This window comes from Oratosquilla oratoria, chromosome 29, assembly GCF_046742065.1.
Source record: "Oratosquilla oratoria isolate Oo_2021 chromosome 29, ASM4674206v1, whole genome shotgun sequence".
NCBI classification, from domain to species: domain Eukaryota; kingdom Metazoa; phylum Arthropoda; class Malacostraca; order Stomatopoda; family Squillidae; genus Oratosquilla; species Oratosquilla oratoria.
The window spans coordinates 442,993-464,492 of NC_134805.1; the positions used below are offsets into that span (position 1 = coordinate 442,993).

At 40.0% G+C, this 21,500-nt stretch overlaps 1 protein-coding gene across 2 annotated transcripts in view; it reads right to left on the minus strand.

Annotated features, from left to right (window-relative positions):
• Positions 1–2,848: 2,848 nt before the first annotated feature.
• Positions 2,849–21,500, minus strand: part of LOC143040579 (anti-lipopolysaccharide factor-like) — a 47,685-nt gene continuing 29,033 nt past the window's right edge. For both annotated transcript variants that reach the window (XM_076211658.1, XM_076211657.1), the window contains exon 4: positions 2,849–3,254. In XM_076211658.1, the coding sequence (XP_076067773.1) occupies positions 3,142–3,254 (113 nt within the window). In that variant the 3' untranslated portion in view covers positions 2,849–3,141. The remainder of the gene's footprint in view (positions 3,255–21,500) is intronic.

Here is a 21,500-nt window from a genome sequence, read left to right on the forward strand (position 1 = left end):
CTATGTGGAAAACTGTTCTTCTTCAGATCTCTTCTATAACTATGTTTTTTGAGTTTCTTGTCCCAATATAACAAGTCCTCTCTATCGAGTAGTTCTGTGCCCTTCATGATTCTATAGATGGTCAGTAAGTCGCCTATCTCTCTTCTTTGCTCCAGAGTCAGTAATTCCAATTTAGCCAGTCTCTCCTCTTATGACAAGTTTGAAAGTGCAGGAGTAATTTTTGTGGCTGCTTTCTGGATTCTTTCGATTTTCTTTATATTCTTTTTGGTACAGGGTGACCACAATGTCGCCGCATACTCTAGTCTAGGCCTTATCAGTGTGACTGATATTTTTTCTAATAATTTCTTCGTCCAAATATGTAAATTCCATTTTTATTGTTCTTAGCAATTTAATGGATTCTCCGACAATTTTGTTTATTTGTTTATCATAGGACAAGTCATTTGAGATAATTACTCACAAATCTTTTTCAGATCCCACTTTCTTTACCTCCTTAGTTCCAATATTATATTGTCCCAATATTCTATTTTTACTTTTTCCAAACTCCATTATGCTACACTTCCCATTTCTGAGTCCACTTCCAAACCTTATTCAGGTCTTCCTGTAGTGATTCGCAATCCGTTTCGGTTTTTACTTTCCTTAACAATTTAGCGTCGTCTGCAAAGAAGCTCATGTAACATTGCACATCACCATCCATGTCATTTACATAAATAGCAAACATTATTGGAACCAATACAGATCCTTGCAAAACTCCACTAATCACCTCCTTTCAACCTGAATATTTTTCTCTGAGTACTACTCTCATCTTTCTACCAATCAGGAGGCCCTCCATCCATGTTAGTATGTTCCCTTGTATCCCTCCTAAATGTTCCATTTTTTTTTAAATAATTTTTATATGGTACCTTGTCGAAAGATTTTTGTAAGTCCAAGAAAGCACAATCAGCCCATCCATTCCTTTCTTGCACTATGTCTATTAGTCTTGAGTAAAAACATATTAAGTTTGTGGTACATGATCTTCCTTATCTGAACCCAAATTGTCTTAGGTTTATTATATTATTTTCTTCCAGGTGTTTTTACCCATCTATGTGTGTGTGTGTGTGTTTGTGTATAATAGAGCATGTGTGTGGTTATGTGCGCGTGTGATTCATCACGATCTTGAATCGGGTGTTAGATTTGTGTTCGACAGTTATTACATTCCCAGATGAGAACTCAGAGATCATATATGGCCCGATGTATGGGCAATGCATACAATGCATTTCTCCTCCGTGTCTCAATTTACCTTTAAAAACCTGTAAAACAGTTTTGGTTCATCCTTGCATTTATCTACTATACCTCTTTCAAAATTGCTTTCTTCCTCCCCTCGAACTCTTGTATAGCCATTCATAGTTTGTTTATAAGATTCTTTTGTTTTATTACTTCTTCTCTTCCTCTATTTCTCCCAAGCCACGTTCCTAGCCTTTATTACAATCTCACACTTTTTGTTAAACCAGTCCTTTGTCTTCTTCTTTCTTTCTATATTCTTTGGGACATGTTTGTTCACTCCTAGGTTGTAAATGTCAAGAGAGATTTCAAATTTCCTCCTTATTCCTGTCTTATTAATGAATTCCTCTCAGTTTGTTTCTTCAAAGTAATCTGTTTTCCTATAATTGAGTCTCCCTTGCCTATGTGATTCATTACTTGGCTGTATTTGCTCATCCTCCAACTGTAACAAATCTAATCTTGTGGGAGTGTCATCTCCTCTTGCCCGTGTCATTTCTTTCACCCACCAGGTCATTGTGTTCTCCATTACAAAGGATTACAAAGGCGGAGGAGCATGCCGACAGGAGACCTTTTGGTCCATAACTAGGTTGGATGCGAAAAATTGTAATAATGATAAAAAATATATATATAATAATATAAATAATAATAAATAAAATAACTAAATAAATGTATAGGTATAGTTCAATAATAAACAAACAGGTGAATAGTCAATGATAATAAATTGACATATAACTGATAATAAATGTGAATCAAGCAAATAATAATAAACAAACAGACAAATGATAACAAAACATATAAACAAACAATATAAAATAAATTACAGTCATTACAGCATCTTGCTTGGGTATCTATCTAAATGATTCTTAAAGCTTCGAACTGAACTACATGCACTGCCTCTGCAGGAAGTTTATTCCATTCATTAACTACATTTCCAAATTAAATCTATTTCCTGACAGTTTGAGACCATTATTTCTTGTCGGATTCTCATTCAGTGTGAAAAATTTGTCACTTTTGATGTCAATTCCCTTTAGAATCTTAAAAATCTGTATCAATTCACCTCTGAGTCTACGCTTTTTTAGGGAAAACATATTCATTACTATACTCACCAGGGTATTTCCTCAGGAGTCTGCTTTGCCAATTTCTTCCCATTCCTCCCAGTTAACCTCACCGCAATTAAAATCCCCAACAAGGACTATGTTGCTACTTTGTTCAATAGTTCTCTTTAGGAAAAGAGCTGTATGTAATACAATTCATTGATATTCAGCTTCATTCCAAGCTCTTGTCTTGGGGGAGGGGTACATATGCCACCATGAAGTCTTTTATTGTGCCCATTAGTACTAATCTTTACGTGAATTGCTTTGTGTGTGTGTGTGTGTGTGTGTGTGTGTGTGTGTGTGCGTGTGTATTCATAAAGTGACATGTGCCTTGTTCGTATATTCACCACAGAATTATCTTACCACCGTAGAATCAATGAAATAGACTAGCATATATTTTCACACACCATCCAAAGTTTTTCATATTCTTTTCAGGTTAGTTGTCTTATGGTAATTAAATTTCTTATAGGTGGAATCGCAAATAATGAAACAAAAACTGGATATCGTGTTAGTATAATTGAGTTTAGGATCAGCAACAAGATTTTGGGGAATAACTAAATTTTTCTGTCGCATTTTGTGGATTTATGTTCTTGGCAAAATCAGATGATTATTTACCCGTGGGTAGTATTGTTTTTCTTTCGTTTCCCACTGAATACAAATTGGATTTTTTTGACGCTAGGGAGAAAATTATCCATAGCCAGGAGACTGACGTGAAGATCTAACTTTCACTAGGAGCTATCAATAGAAAGTCACTGCTGAATGCAGTAGAGGCGCAGCACCTCAAGGATGACTACAACCAGATCTTAGCATCTTCTTCAGTGATGAGACCTGCGTCGAGGGCTTTCCGGACGAAGTCACGTGTAGCAAGTTCAGTGGCACCCGCCGAAGAGTCCACCAGGGGTGCTGTAGGGGAAAAATACGTAGAGTCGTGAATTCATGGTAAGGCAAAGGACAAACTTCCAAGTCTGGTAGGGGAAGAAGGAATAGAAGAGGTATAGTAATGGTCATAGACACAGGAAAAATTATTCTTAGAGTAAGGACACTGATAACTGAATGAAACCCTTTAGCAGGAAAAGTATTAGTATTTCTCTGACGATAATTATGACTTATATCCTTGGGAACTATACCGTGCCGAAGAGGTGGAGTCATTAAAGTGGTAAAGGTGAGATTTAAAGAGGGATACTAGAAAACAAATTGATTAGCATTATTTTCTGCTTGGAAATTAGCGCAGTGTTCTCTATTACGCCATTTGAGTATCTACTGTATAATACGCAATGGAATTGGAAGAACGAAAAAAAAAATCATCATATCACGTTCTCGGGACGCGATTATATATATAACACCATGAGTTTAACTTTAAATGATATAATATTGCTTTAACTTCAATTTTATCTATAAAAAAACTTACGTAAACGATCACGCCATTTTTGCTTACACTGAAAACTACTCCTAACTCAGTTTCGTACCTTTCTTACCTCTGACCTAGCTTCGTACAATTTCTTCCTGTAGTTTGTCCAATCACAGAAGAAGGAAACGTAATTCTGTGATGTGTCACAGTGCTTTCCGAGAATTTCTACTTAATTCTTATTACTATAATATCATCGTATGTGGGGCCGTTCGTGTAATTATTATCATTCTCTTGCAGTCTCATTCATTCTGGTTTGATATCCAACCACAAATAGGCAGGTCTAAGCAAAACATTCATCAAGGTTGCAATGGTTATCAAAGGAGTACTTTAGTTAGACATATGCAATCTGTCGGCCACAAAAATGCAAATGAAATACTTCATGGAAGAGAATGTTTTAAAAAGGTAGTGAATACCCAACAGAAAAAATGTGAAGACAGACTTCTAGCGCAATTCAACACAGCATATTTTATTGTAAAAAAAAAAAAAAAAAAAAAACGCCACAGAATTGCTTTCCTGATTTGAAGACTTTTTATGAAAAATTGAACGATGAAATGGGGACTTCAAAATTTTTCCAGGGGACGTAATTTTTTTTTACATATTTAGTCCTTGGGACTCAAGAATGTAAAAAAACACCGAGAACACTATTAACGTGATTGATCCGTAGGAGTATCACTAGATTCACCAAAACATTGACTGCATAAAAGTTGTCCACTCAGTAACCAATGCGAGGTTTAGCAGGAGACACAAAATGGGTGTTTAGTTCTCTGGTAAGAGAGAAAATAAATAAATAAATAAATAAAACGAAGCTGCGAGTACGGCGATGAACGCAAGGGAAAGATATTTCTCAGGCCAAAAGACATGCTTGCAGCTATAAAGAACCGTCTGGCTTGGCTTTTTTTGAGTTGAAGGGTTGTTGTGGATATTTAACGCTGTCACTGTTCTCCAGCTTGGGAAATAACCTTTATAGGCAGTTAAGTTGTCCTTTTCGTAGTAAGTAGATCTTGGTATGTCTTAATACTTTTCTCGCAGTGTTGTCTCGAGTTCGTTTCCTCCTATTAGGGTGGGTAGGGTGAAGTCTCGGGTGCCTAGGTCATAGTTTGGTTCGATGTGAATAGAATCTGGGGTAACAGAGGATAAAGTGCTCTATAGTTTCTTCAGTTATGCGGCATTGCAGAGAGAAGGGATCAGGAGCCAGCCGTAGTTTCTATAAATATGATCAAGTATTGTGTGGCCTATGCGGGTTACGGCAATGTATAAGGTCCTACGGGGGAACCGGGGCCATAGGTGTGAGGAAAAGTGTTCTGTATAGGCCATAGGGTGGTGTGGGAGAGCTCCCTTTGTAACGATGTGTTCTATTTAACTTTACAATTGTAAGACTTGCTAAATGGCATAGTAGTTCTGCTGGTAGTATGGAATGTCTTTTGGGTATTCGCCAGGCTCGGCATGGAGAGTACTCAGAATATTCTCTGTATATTACGACGGTGGAGGAAGGAGAGGTAATGTGAAAATCGTTGGTGTAAATTTGGAAGTGACTGTGATATTGTAGGGTGATAAGTCCCAACGTAGTTCAGAAAGCTATTGTGCGTTTTATTAAATGGGGGTGTGGAATGTAAGGTGTATCATCGAGAGGAGGTCATACCAAGGTAGGAGGGTTAGGGAAGGGGGTGAGTGAAGTATTGACAAGGGGTGCATGAGAGAAAAACTTGGTCGAGAGTGGATGGGCTAGTAGTGGGTGTGGGTCTTTTGTAACGAAAATGGTTAATGGGTAGCTTCAGAGGTATGTTATGATTCTGTGGAGGGTGGTAACATTGGTGTTAACATAACAAAAGAACATAAGAATGAAGGAGACTATATAAGGCACCTCCGTATCCATCACCACCTGTCATCCCCATCCATAAAGTTGTCTAATCGTTTCTTAAAACAACCTATGTTTCAGCGCTTATTAGATGGTTACTAAGTTTATTCCATTCGTCGACCGCCCTATTAGTAAACCAATTCTTTCCTATTTCCTTTTTAAATCTAAATTTGTCCAGTTTATAAACATTACTACGAATTCTGCCCTGTTATTTTAATATGATGACCTTGTTTGCATTACCCTTGTTAAAGCCTTTGATCCACTTGAACACCTCTATTAGATCACCCCGCACTCTGCGTCTTTCCAGACAGTGTAAGTTAAGGTGCCTAAGCCTCTCTTCGTAAGGTAAACTTCTGAGTCCATGTATCATTTTGGTCATTCTTCTCTGTACTGATTCTAGTGAATTGATGTCCATTCTGTAGGACGGAGACCAAAACTGTACCGCATAGTCAAGGATGGGTCTAACTATCGCTATTCGTTACCGTCCTAGCAGTGAAACCTAATGCTCTGTTAGCTTTATTCCTGGCGCTAATGCACTGCTTTCTGCTTTTAAGGTCCAGACTAACTAGAACTCCCCAAGTCTCTCTCGCACTCAGTTTTCTCTAAAAGCGTGCTATCTAAGCTGCATCTATTTCCGGGGTTGTGTAGCCCTACGTTTAAACACGCTACACTTAGAGATATTGAAGTTCTTTTTCCATTTCACCGGCCATGTGAACAATTTGTTAAGATCATCCTGCAGAATCTCTGTGTCCTATTTTAGTGTCGTTCGCAAACTTACTAACATCACTATTTATCCCGTCGTCTAAGTCGTTTATGTGCATAATGAACAACAAGGAACTCAAAATCGAGCTCTGGAGGACCCCACTAGTAACATTGCCCCACCTAGATTTTACTCCATTTATGGTGACCCGCTGTTTTCTGTTACTAATCCAAGCTCTAATCCATTCTAACACTTTTTCTCATATGTCATGGGCTTTGGTTTTATTTAGTCTCTGGTGTGGCACCTTGTCGAACGCTTTGCTAAAGTCAAGGTTAATAACATCGTAATTATCATTGTTATTTGACGCCTTATATACTTTAATGTAAAAGGATAGAAGATTAGTCACTCATGACTTATCCTTGGAGAAACCATGCTGTGAATCACGAATTAAATTATGTCCTTCGATGTGTTCTCTGAGTCTATTTACTATTATTGATTCAAGCATCTTTCCTATAACCGATGTCAAACTGATTGGCCTGTAGTTGCATATAGACGATCTATCTTCCTTCTTAAAAACAGGAACAACGTTTGCTTGCCTCCAAGCAGTAGGCACAAAACCAGTGTCTACTGATTTATTAAATATTTCAGTCGCAGATTTCAAATTTACACTCCTTTAGCATTCTCGGAAAAATTTCTTCTGGACCCGGGGATTTTGTAGCTTTAAGTCTTTCCATCTGTTTGACTACTTCTACTTTACTAATGCTGATATTAGATAGACTATTTTCTTCATCCCCTCTGAAAAACAGATCGTAGTCAGGTACCTTATCTAGCCTCTCATTAGTAAACACCGATAGAAAATAATTGTGAAACTCCTCACTAATTTTTTCCTCTAATTCTATCATTACATTTTCATTGTTTTTAATTTGTCCTATTCTTTCTTTATTTTTTTTTTGTTCTATATAGGTGAAAGAAACCCTTTGGGTTGGATCTTGCTTGACTAGCAACCTTAATTTCATAATTACGTTTCGCTGTACGTGTATTCTTTTTAACCAGCTTTGCGTGTGTTTCCCCGTTTTTTATTTTTACGTAAAGTCCTCTTTTCATTCCGATCTCATGTTTCAATCTGTCCGTCATCCATTTGGGAGTATTACTATTTTTCCGTATTGACTTCATGAGGATAAATATATTTTGTGCATTTATAATTAAATCAGTTAGATTGCTATACATTTCATCCAAATCGCTGATCTGTCTGTTGAGCCTTCTCCCCAAATGACCTGACCCAAGGTATGCATATTACCCACCGTGACCCGACCCCTGGTCATGACCCGACCCCCGGTCACGCACCGAGACTCGACAAGGTCCGAAACGTCCGCAACGTCCGCATGACATTTCATATTCAATTTCAAATAGGTTTTTTACATTGTCAAAGTTTGCTCTTCTGAAGTCTGGTACTTGGGCGTTATTCGTACTTTTTAATTCTTCCCAAGTAATATCAAATCTTATTTCTTGATGATCGCTAGAGCCTAGATTATCTCCCACTTTTACGTTACTCATTAGGTGCTCATTATTAGTTAAAACTAAGACCAGAGTATTTACTCCCCTCGTAGGATCGGTAATCACTTGTTTTAGGAAATTATACTGCACCACATCTAGGAATTTCTTTGTTTCTATAATTAAAATCTCCCATGATCACAACGTTTCTGTACTGGAACGCTCTGTGAATTTCATGAATTTGGGGATCAGTCTGCTCAATGCTGAGATTAGGAAGTCTGTACAAGACGTCAATAATAACTTTCTTATTCTTGCCTATAATCTTTACCCAAATGGATTCCGTACAGTCCTCTCCCTTGATCGAATTGTTGATAATACAGTTTATTGTATTTCTAACGAAAAGTGCTACACCTCCCCCACTCCTGCCAACCCTATCCTAGTGAAAAAAACTGATATCCTTCTATTTCGATTTCCGGAAGGAAATGTTTATCAGCCATGTTGATCCAGGACTCAGTAATATCTATAATATCGAAGTTCTCTACGCATGCTTTACCTCGCAGCAAATCAATTTTGCTAATTATGCTTCTGCTATTTGTATAGTAAAATTTAAGTTTATCTTCCCTCCACCTGCTTTGGGGATTCTTTTCACAGTCCCTCTCTAAGTTGTTTTCTATTACCTAAACTATATTCCGATACTTCCCCCCCCCTACTCCCACGTAATCTACACGAAAAAACCCTGTAGGATGCCTACTTCTCTCTCAAGGGATTCAACAAGGAGCCGAAATCCTCTGGGCGACAAGTGCACCCCGTCCCTTGTATATAGATGATTCCTACCGTAAAAGCTGTCCCAATTGTCGACAAATGCCCATCCATTGGCCTTATAATGCTTTGCCACCGTGCAATTCATTGCAATAGCCCTGGAATGCCACATGCCTCCAACTCTACGCCTCGGAAGGATTCCACATACAACAGGAACACCTCCCCTATTTCTAATCTTGTCTAGCGCATCCCTGAACCGCGCAAACAATTCCTCACTCCCTAACTTACCTATATAATTGCTCCCGGCACTTAAGCAAACTACAGGGTCCTTACCTTCCCCTACTAAACACTCTTCAATCCTATCTCTAACATCTCCTATCCCCGCGCCGGGGAAGCACACCTGCATCCTATGTTTCCCATCTTTATCGCGGAAAGCTCTGTCTAAGTACCTCACTTGACTGTCTCCTGCAACCAAAATCTTACCTGTGGGCAGGGATGAGGCGTCTGCCCTTCCCTTCTTCTCTTGAATTTCATTTGCTTCTTCCTACAGATTCGCTAGTGCTTGAAACGAGTTCTTGCAAGCGAGTGGGGCTAGTGAGGATTTTTTTTTCCACTATTCCGCATCTTGGTTTTCGTCGTTTTCCATCCAAGCTCATGGCTAGTTTTGTCTTCGTTATTTTGGGCCTTCGAGCGGAGAACTCAATTCTCCTCTTTAAGGCACTTTACAGCATCCTCCAAGGCTTCAATTCTACTAAGTAGAGATTGTACCTCATCGGTGCTGAACACGGTAACACAACCACTCGCCATATCGCTAATTAAAGCAGCTACCCGGATGACTTGACCTGAGTGACGACTACTGCCTGAATGAGTGACGACTACTGCCTGTGTTGTGTTAGGTCTTGGTACATAGGGATTCGGCTGATGATGAACAAAATGCTCCAAGTGCGATGTGTAAGGATGTCTTTTTGTATATTTTTCATTTTTTTGTAATATTGTTGTTTCTATGTTGTATGTTGTTGTTTCTATGTGGTATTTTGCTGAGGATGTAGGCTTAGTAGATTTTTATTATCATGTCTGCTCTCCAGCGGACGCCTGCTTGGCTTTTTATAATGTTTAGGCCTTTTAGGCGTGATATCCTCTTGCTAGTAATTAACCATTCAGCCGGAAGTTTAAGAATATGTACTAGAGCGGAGTAGGACAGGTATGTCCGAAGTTTGGATGATAGATAGTGCTTAAAGATGTCATGAAAAATAGGTATCTAGGGATGAACGCAAACAGAAAACTATATGAAAGGATGATTGTGCCTACTACACCGTATGGCTTTTTATAATGTTTAGGCCTTTTAGGCGTGATATCCTCTTACTAGTAATTAACCATTCAGCCGGAAGTTTAAGAATATGTACTAGAGCGGAGTAGGACAGGTATGTCCGAAGTTTGGATGATAGATAGTGCTTAAAGATGTCATGAAAAATAGGTATCTAGGGATCAACGCAAACAGAAAACTATATGAAAGGATGATTGTGCCTACTATATGAAAATTTAAGGAGGCAGAAAGGAGGAATTCAAATGTTTGAGATGAGGTGTTCAAGAAGTATGGTTGGGGTCACGAGGGGTGGAAAGGGAGCTGGCAGATAAGGTTGATCAAGAAATGCAGGGATGGTCTAGGCACATGTAAAGAATGAATAAGGAAAGGTCAGCAAAGAATGTGGGAGAAAAAGGTAGATGGAGTGAACTTGAGGAAAGACCAAAAATGAAATAGATGGACGGGGTAAAGGTGGGCTTAGGAAAAGGGGAATGTCTATTGAGTAGAGAAGGAGAGTGAAAGACGTGTGAGCGGAATGGTTGTGACTGGATGATAACTGACTTGCCCTGAAGGGATTTCTCCTTGTCTTTAATCAGGAGTGGACAAGGAGGGAGGGTCGCCATGCAACGAAGCGGTGGGGAGTAAATTATCTTTATCTGTCTGGCTTGATGTGGAAGTGCTAAGTCTTGCAGCATTATTTTTGACCCAAGTAGTGGTCAGGGAGTAGGGATGGGCCTTAATCCGCTAAGATAAAAAGGAAAACAAATGGATGTGGGATGTATGAAAGGTGAGGGTATGCCTTGTCTGGCTACCTCACTTGTATTGCTATATAGATAGGTAATGCTGGGATTTTTTTTCTGTGTTTTTTCAGTTATAGATTGATTGATTGATTGATTTTTTGTCTGTGTGCGTGTGTGGGCGTGGACATTTTTTAGACATTAATTGTAAAATCCTATGTGGTGAGCCATCAGTGTTTATGTTTATGTTTGTAGGTATTCTTGAGTTTTCTACATTGTGAGAGCTGTGCTTGTTTGCGCAGGTCATCTCTATACATTGGGAAGGATGTATTTGAGGAACGCGGTGGGTCTGATATTAGGATGCTGAACAGTGATCGGCTGAGGATTGATTTACTTATTTTTTTTTAATTCGGACAGTTTACATTGAAATGAAGAAAATACATCCTGTCAAATAGTTGCATACCCAGTATAGTGGGGTGTCTGTGATACCTATGGCTGATAGTTTGTATAATATGCCTTCGTGAGATCCAGAATCAAAACTTCCTTCTACCTCTATAAAGATAGTGAGCATAATCTCATGTCGTCGTTGTGCCATATATTTGGTGTTTCAGTGAGAAGTGTGCGTCAAGGATACGTCGGCCGTGATGAGATCCGCATTGTTTTTCCGGTAGGTCTTTTATGGATTGTCGCCACCAGTGGAGGTAGTTATGTACTTTGCGACTCATTAGGAAACTAATGATTGCCTACGGAGGTGGTTTAGTCTTTTCATTGTTTTGGGAATGGGATAAAGGTTAATTTTTTCCAAGATTTGCGGTAGATTCCTTTTCGCTAGCTGAGGATGTATATGTTCAGGAATGATCTTCGTATTGGTGTTGAGAGTGGGCAGAGGAATTCGTGTAGGACAAGGTCAAATCAGGTTGGTTTGCGCTGGGATAGAGCTGTTATGGCGATGGAGAGTTCGTGGTTCCTGAATGGGTGGGATGGTTTGAGTGGAGAGGGTATTGTTTTGCGTGTTGGGTTGTAATTACTAAGTTGTTCGTGTTTGGTAGGGGATGTGGATGCTGATTTTGGCTGTCTAGTATGAAGGGAGGAACTTGGTTGTTCTTGTCTTTGTTAAAAGTTTCACTCCATCTTTATGGAGTGGGTAAGGGAAGGATGAGGTGTGGTTTTTCTTAGCAGATAGGAATCTTAAGGTACGTAAGGTGATAGAAAAGGTTAATTGGGTGACGAATTTTGATCTTGATGTGCGTCGTACGGCTCTCAATATAGGCGCGCATTCCGCATTTAGGCATCGGTATTTGAGTATTGGTTAATATTAGGAATAGGACTATGAAGAGAATGTGAGGTATCGGGTTATCAGATGTCATGTGGGGAGAGGCCACTAAAGAAAGCTGTGACGGCTTGAATAATTGTTTTCAATTATTTCTGCAAGATATAAGGAGAAAGTATATTACTTTCTGTGGTTCGTGGTTTGACTGTGTGGGAGTGGGGGAGTGTTTCGTCTAGTGGTTTGAGGGATTGATTGGCGAGATGTGGTTTTGTATGTGCTAGGCGGGGGAGAGGGGGGGAGTGCTCTGGTCTCAAAGTTTGGGTCTGTGGGTTTCCAGTGTATTTGTGTGGGTCTAGTGTGAGTAAGGATGTGAGTTAACCGAGCAATGTGGGTGTTTGGGGGTCTTGGATGTTTCTGTATAGTATTAGGATGGAGGATGCTTAGGAGGTTACTGTCGTTCATTCTATTTACCATCATGTCCCTTTTCTTCTTCTTCTTCTTCTTCTTCTTCTTCTTCTTCTTCTTCTTCTTCTTCTTCTTCTTCTCGTCCTTATCAATGGAGGTTAAGGCTATGTAGCGGCTTGTGGTGGTGAACTGATTATGGTGGCTGTGGGTTTTTGGTTGAGTTAGAGGTATCGGTGTGTTGCATGTGTTAGGGTTGGGGTGTTCTTTGTGATTTATAGATTGTAATGGCTGAGGCCTTGGGTTCCCCATTGGGGCAAAGTAGTTCCCCTAAATACATGTTTGTCTCGTTAAGGAGGCGTTTAATTTTACGGACTGATCGATGTATCTCTTGGACTCTATGGTACAATAGCCAATTATGAAATACTACCCTATTGATTCCGTTTCACATATAACAGCATGGAGCTTTTGTTGCATTTTCCCTTTGTTTTGCATTTATGTTTTCTTACTGCACATTGAGATTTGTAGCTCGTTTTGGCAGGCGCTGGTCTTTTGGCAGGTGTTGGTATCTTGGTAGTAAGTGTAGCATCTTTGGAGTAGAAATGTGTGTTCTGTCAAGGGGTAAGATATGTTGTGAAAGCGAACTCGGGTTGGTAATAGTCTTCGGAATGTTATGCGGATTATCTTGGATGTTCTAGTATTTGTGGGCTTTCAATGAGGTCTTTGGGTGTTACAGGAAGGCCTACTGGGTTTCATAGTCCATATCATTCAGGTATCCTACGGTCGCGTGCTCGACAGCACTGTACTTTTCATTCACATAGTCTGTTAAGTTCTTCCACTGGTCAGTATGTGTATAGCATTTCTGTTTCTTGTATCAAAATTATTAAAGTTTTTCCGTTTTCCCATATATTCTACGTCACCAGTGTGGGATGAATATATATATATATATATATATATATATATATATATATATATATATATATATATATATATATATATATATATATATATATATATATACAAACTGTATCTTTCTCGCAGTAGGCTACAATGGGGGAGTTTTTAATGGATGTTGTGACTGTTGAGTTGTTGAATATTTTAGAATTCGTTGTGATTTTGTGTTTGGTAACTGAGGTTATTGACTAACCTGAGGAATTATGATTACCACTTGGTAATGATGGAGTACTAGTTGTCATCTTTGATACTTTTCCCATGCTGTTTTTTAGGTTTCCTGTTCGTGGCGGTTCCCTGGTACCCATTTGTCCAGTAGTCTTTATGGGACTTGGAACTATGTCGCCTGAGCCTGTTCCGGTATTTCTTAACATGGCTGTTCCGGTATTTCTTAACATGGCGGATGTTTCGTTGGTCTGATTCTGTGTGATTGCGAGGTAGAGAAGAAAGAGGTGTGTTCGTTCTCTCCGGCTTCGTTGACACGAGCGTCTGGCTTATCTACTGTATATAATCGGCTCAAATTGATCGCAGACAAATTTTCTCATTATGTGTGTTGTTTGAGAAAAGATTAACTCATTCAGTTTGGTGACCTGATTTATAGTTTCTATTCTGGTAATCATCAAAGAGTTATATTCACGTTTGGGAAGACTTAAGAAAAATAAGATTTCCAACCAATCGAGACACAACCATTGTTGCAAGCCTACCAGGACAAAATATGTTTGTCATGTCATAATGTTGGGGGGGGGGGGAGGGTTAATTTTTTTATTCAAAGACTTGAACTGAGTGAATCTAACGATAAAAAAGTAACCGTCCATTGTTCATTGAGGGTGGTGACGCCTCTACTGAATAAAATCTCGATGCGGCGACCTATATCGAGGCACATTGTCCAATCAAGACAATTTTTACATTTCAACAATAGAGTATCTCCCTTCATTGAATGAAATGGATAAAAAGGAAATCGATGTGATAGGGCTGACCATTCCCGGATGGGTTTCTTTTCAAATAAATCTTAACAAAAGATGAGCAAACTAATTGGCACAATAAAAAAGTAGGCTATAAAGTGAGGAAGTCCTTACATCCACCATCCACAAACACAAACACACACACACACACACACACACACACACACACACACACACACACACACACACACACACACACACACACACACACACACACACACACACACACACACACACACACACACACGGTGGCGCGGTTGGTAGAGCACTGGACTGTGAAGTACGGGGATGCTCGCAATACCTGGTTCGAATCCTGCCCAGGGCCAAAATTATTTCGGTATCGCTGCGCTTCGGGTCGTTACTCTGATTCTCGTGGGCGGGGAGTTGGGTGTATGTGTGTGCGTGTGAAAGGTCATAGCATTACCCATAGATCGGTCATATGAGCTCTGAGCTCTCTTCCGGGAGGGAAATAGCTGTCGATCACGAGTCCAACATGTGATCCAAAGACCAAAGACCAAGGTGAATACACACACACACACACACACACACACACACACACACACACACACACACACACACACACACACACACACACACACACACACACACACACACACACACAGAGAGACACACACACACAGAGAGACACACACAGACACACACACACACACACACACACACACACACACACACACACACACACACACACACACACACACACACACACACACACACACACACACACACACACACAGAGAGACACACACACACAGAGAGACACACACAGACACACACACACACACACACACACACACACACACACACACACACACACACACACACACACACACACACACACACACACACACACACACACACACACACACACACACACACACACACACACACACACACACACACACACACACACACACACACACACACACACACACCGACCACGAAACTGCGAACACTGTCGTCGCTGGGCCCCAAAGAAGAGGATAACGACGAAAAAGAAAACCTGGTTTGTATTGTAGGGGAGGGGAGAAATCGTGAGTGTCCGTAATGATATCTCCGCAGTGTTAGTTAATTGTATTAAGGAATAATTCGCAAAAATGAAGGAAAATAACGAAAAGTCCGACTCGAAAGGAAACTGCGAAGCAGAGCCATCTGGTAACGACATGACGAACCCCGATGTAAACAAACATTTCATCACGCCGACCACCACTAGGGAGTATCACAAAGATGCTTTTTCTGGATTTAATAAGTATGAAAGCAGGAGTCTAAGTCGTATCTTAGAGATAGAGAGGGAAATGAGCAAGAATAGGATACGGTGGGAGAATGAAATTATGGAATTAAGAAACGAAATTGTTGGATTAATGGACTGCCTAGCGCAAGCAAACGTTGATATCTCCGACCTGAGGAGAACTAACTTGGACCTGAGAAACGACATTAAGGAATTGAAAAAGGAAATAAGAGAGCTGAAGAGTGATAATGAAAAGAAGAGAATTAATGATACTACCAATAGCGAAAACTTAAAAACAGAGGTAAATAACAAAATACAGGAAATAACTGAAAAAATCGAAGAGAACTTAGGTGAGGAAAGTATCCAAAAGATTAAGAAATGGAAGGAAAACATTGAAAATAAAGAAATTGCTTTCAAAGAAATAATCCAACAACAAATGCAGGATAATGCAAAAGACACAATTATCCAAGTAATCAATGAAAAAGCAAATTAGGTCAGAGACAAGTAGATAGGAAAAAATGTATTGGGGCATATGGGCTAAAAGAAAAACATGGTTTCACGAGATTCATCTAAATAAAAAAAAATCAATCGCGCCACTAATTTCAGAATACGGCCAAAAGGGTTACAACCGTCGACCGTGAGCTGTAGGTGTTTTGGTGGCAAATCGGTAACACCGCCAACTACGGTGAAGAAGAAGAACTCGAAGAAGAAGAAGAACTCGAAGAAATCGAAGAAGAGGAAGAACTCGAAGAAGAAGAAGAAGAAGAAGAAGAAGAAGAACTCGAAGAAGAACTCGAAGAAGAGGAAGAAGAAGAACTCGAAGAAGAAGAAGAAGTAGAACTCGAAGAAGAAATCGAAAAACTCGAAGAAGAAGGACTCGAAGAACTCGAAGAACTCGAAAAAGAAGAACTCGAAGAACTCGAAAAAGAAGAACTCGAAGAACTCGAAAAAGAAGAACTCGAAGAACTCGAAAGAGAAGAACTCGAAGAAGAACTCGAAGAAGAAGAACTCGAAGAAGGAGAACTCGAAGAAGAACTCGAAGAACTCGAAGAAGAACTCGAAGAAGAACTGGAAGAAGAACTCGAAGAACTTGAAGAACTCGAAGAAGAAGAAGAACTCGAAGAAGAAGAACTCGAAGAAGAAGAACTCGAAGGACTTGCGAGAACAGCTAGATGTTGACAAGAAATAAAAAGCAATATGATTTTGATATTTTATTTTCCAAAAAAGGGGCGTAGCCCAGGGCGCGCAGCGCCCGCGCCTAAGGCGCAGCGCCGCAGGCCAAGGCCCCCGGCGTAGCCGGGCCGGCGCAACCGGTGGGCTTGTAAGAGAAAAAGAAGAAAAAGAGACGGCAATAGAAATATTAAAAGAAGTTCATGAGGGAGCCCAAGATGCAGGTAAAGACTTTGAAGAAGCATATAGGATCGGTCGCTATTCTAAGGATAGAAATCGACCCCAAAAGATAAAACTGAGATCACAAATGGTAGTAGAAGACATATTTGAAAAAAGTCGGTAACTTGGCAAGGAGTGAAAAATACAGTAAGATATGGATAAAAAAGGAAATGAGTACTGAGGAATTAGAAAAAGAAAAGACAGTAAGAGATGAAGTAAAAAAAAAAAAAAAAAAAAAAAACGCGAAAAGAACGGAGACAGAAAGCAAGGAATTCCATTGGAGAGTAGTCGACATGAGACTGAGGAAATGGTACATCAGAATGGGCGAACCAAAGACAGAAAAAAAAAAAAAAAAATAGAGACAGAAGAAAATTGAAAGTGGCCTATACCAACATCGACGGATTAGTTTCAGGACTAAACGAACTTAATGATTACCTGCTAGAAGAAAAGCCAGATATAATGAGAATTAAGGAGACTAAACTAAGGGGCGTAATACCATCCATCGATGTTGGAAATGGACTATATAATTACTGCAAAGACAAGAAACAGGGAGGAGGAATCATGTTCTTGGCCAAGAAAAACTTGAATGTGACAAAAATAGCGGAGGGTAAAGGTAATGTAGAACTGATCATGATAAAAGTTGAAGACAAGAACATGAAAAGTAGAAACTTTGTGTTGACTTATGTGCCCCCAAAAACGAACGCTTGGAAAAAGAACGAGCATACAAAAATGTTAGAAGATACAAGGCAATCATTAAACGAGATACTAATGGGCGGGGGTAATCTGGTAATTATGGGTGACTTCAATTTAAAAAAAAATTGTTGGGAAAACATGACAGTGCGAGGAGGAGACGACTTGTGGAGTAATGTACAACTAGATATGACCATGGAATACACAATGACTCAGTGGGTCAGTGAAAACACCAGATACAGAAACAACGAAGAGCCGTCGAAACTAGATTAATTTTTACAACAGAACCTGAAATTGTGGATAAAATCCAATATAAAACACCAATTGGAAAGAGTGACCAAATACTCATTGAAATTGAACTAAAGGAAGAAATATACATGGAGAGAAATGAGAAGCATAGGAAAGGAAGACTGATGTACAACAAAATGGACTTTGCAAAACTAAAGAAATTCTTCTAGAATAACTTGGAAAAAAATTACATGGAAGAGACAAAAATGGAAGAGAAATGGAATATCTTGATGGATGATTACAATGAAGGGGTAAATAAGCACGTACCAAGACAGAAGCGAGAGAGAGTGTACATTAAATGCTGGTTCAACAAAAGATGCAGTGAGGCAAAAGACAGAATGGACAGAGCTTGGAAAAGGTGGAGAAAAGATAATAAACCTGGAAAATGACAAGTCTATATAAACTATAGGAATAAGTATGTTAAAGTGAGAAGAGAGGAAAAAAGGAACCATGAAAAGGATATTATAGATAAATGCAAAGAGCAATCCAAACTTTTCTATCGATACGTGAATGGTAAACTTAAAAACAAGCAAGAACTGGTGAAACTACGCCAAGGAAATATAGAATACACAGAAGATTTAGAAATGGCCTAAATAATGAAAAATGAATTTAATTCTGTCTTCACTATAGAGAAAACACAATATTGGAACGAAGGTAATGAAAGGCGATCTCCCCCCATGAGCGACATAACAATAGCACAAAAAGAAATATTAGAACACCTATCAAATCTTGACGTGTGTGTGTGTGTGTGTGTGTGTGTGTGTGTATTGGCTCCAATAATGTTTGTTATTTATGTGAATGACATGGATGAGGATGTGAAATGTTACATGAGCTTCTTTGCTGACGACGCCAAACTGTTAATGAAAGTAAAAAATAAAGAGGTTTGCGAATCACTGCAGGAAGACCTGAATAAAGTATGGAACTGGAGTCAGAAATGGGAGGTGGACTTCAATATTTAGAAGTGTAACATAATGGAGTTTGGAAAAAGCAAAAACAGAATATCAGGACAATATAAAATTGGAACCAAGGAGGTAAAGAAAGAGAGATCCGAAAAATATTTATCTCAAACGACTTGTCCTATGGCAAACAGATAAACAAAATTGTTGGAGAATCCTACAACTTGCTTAGATCAATAAAAGTGGCATTTGCATATTTGGACGAAGAAATTATTTTAAAAAATATTGGTCACATTGATAAGGCCTAGACTAGAATATGCGGCGACATTGTGGTCACCCAGTACCAAAAAGAATATAAAGAAAATAGAAAGAATCCAGGAGAGATTGGCTAAACTAGATTTACCGATTCTGGAGCAAAGAAAAGAGAGTGGTGGCCCACTGACCATCTACAGGATCATGAAAGGCACAGAAATACTTGATAGAGAGGACTTGTTAAAGTGGGACAGGAGAAGCACAAGAGGACATGGAAAAAAAAAAAACATAGCTACAGAAGAGATCTGAAGAAAAACAGTTTTTCACATAGAATGGTGGACACTTGGAACAAAATGGACAAGGAAATAGTGTGCACAAAAACCATTCATGAGTTTAAAAGCAAACTAGACACTGCGAGATACAAAGGCGGGACACCACGAGCGTAGCCCCCCTTCCCGCAAAATACAACTAGGTAAGGTATACACACACACACACACACACACACACACACACACACACACACACACACACACACACACACACACACACACACACACACACACACACACACACACACACACACACACACACACACACACACACACACACACACACACACACACACACACACACACACACACACACACACACACACACACACACACACACACACACACATAAACACAACGATGCCCTGGGAGGCACACAGCACAGGTGGAAACATGTTGATAACTGCACGGTGGGGATCCCTGTGTCCAGCACTGACCTCAACTACGACCCACTGCAGGACACGCTGGGTAAGCTACACACATGGACAGTGCACATCAAAGTCTCCGACAAGAATTAACAATGTTGTATTACACACCTATTCCTTAGCTTACTGTTTTGTTTGTTTGTTTTGTTTTTTGATTGCTTGTAACAACATCTCTTCACTGTCATAGTTTTATAATGTTATAATCTTGTAGGATGTATATTTTCAGCAGTAATGCTGCTATAACCAATAAACCGATGATTATTATTATTATCAAAAGCACAGAAAAACACACACACACACACACACACACACACACACACACACACACACACACACACACACACACACACACACACGACTCGGTGGCGCAGTTGGTAGAACGATGAACTACTAGCATGGTGGTGCGCGTAGTGCTTGGTTCGAATCCTGCCCAGGGCCGAAATTATTTCGGTACAGCTGCGTTCCGGGTCGTTACTCTGACTCTCGTGGGCGGGGAGTTGTGTGTGTGTGTGTGTGTAAGGTCATAGCATTACCCATAGATCGGACCTACGAGCTCTGAGCTCTCTTCCAGGAGGGAAATAGCTGTCGATCACGAGTCCAACACGTGATCCAAAAGACCAAGTGAATACACACGCGCGCGCGCGCGCACCGCAAACACGACTCGTGCCGCAGTAGTAGAGTTCCCGGCTGCCACTATGGTGGTCCGGGTTCGAATTCCGCCCAGGACTAAAATATTTTCAGTATCGCTGCACTTCGGGTCGTTACTCCATCTCTCTTAGGCGGGGAGTTAGGGGTGAGCGTGCGTGTAAAGTCAAAACATTACCCATAGGTGGGTTATACGAGCTCTGAGCTCTCTTTCGGGAGGGAAATAGCTGTCGATCACGAGTCCAACACGTACTCCAAAAGACCGAGGTGAATCAGACACAAACATAAACACACACTTTCATACCCTTTTCTTGTGCGGCACTTTGTCAAATACCTTTTCCATATACAGATGTACATAACTCGCCCATCCCTCTCTCACGTGCACCCTGTCAACCACTCTTGAATAAAAATGTGTAGATTGGTTACTCAATACTTTCGTTTTCCAAGCCCAAATTTATTGCCAACCAAGATTACTTTCCCTCTGAGTGTTTCATACATTTAAGTCAAATTATTTTTTTCATATATTTTATCTATCATAATGGTCAAGGACACTGATGTACAATGTAGCGGTACGTCCTAGTTTTCTCCTTTGAATATTGGTACCACATTTGCAGATTTCTTCTCCAATGGTGCCTTTCTGTCTATCAAAGAACATGCCATCAGTTGATGTTGCTTTATTCACTACCAGTTATCAATTCACTTAGTTCTCTTTGAATTGTCTCTATTTTGTTTATAGTTTTCAAGTAGTGACCACATCACATTAGTATGCATAACCCAGCTTCGTATTGTGCGTGTGTGTGTGTGTGTGTGTGTGTGTGTGATTCACTTTGGTCTTTGGATCACGGGTTGGACTCATGATCGACAGCCATTTCCCTCCCGGAAGAGAGCTCGGAGCTCGTATGACCGATCTATGGGTGATGCTGTGACCTCACACGCACACACACACCCCAACTCCCCGTCCACGAGGGTTGGAGTAACGACTCGAAGCGCAGCGATACTGAAACTATTTCAGCCCTGGGCAGGATTCGAACCCAGACCGCCGTGTGTGTGTGTGTGTGTGTGTGTGTGTGTGTGTGTGTGTGTGTTTGCGTTTACCTAGTTGTATCTTACGAGAAAGGGAGCTATGCTCGTGATGTCCCGTCTCTATATCT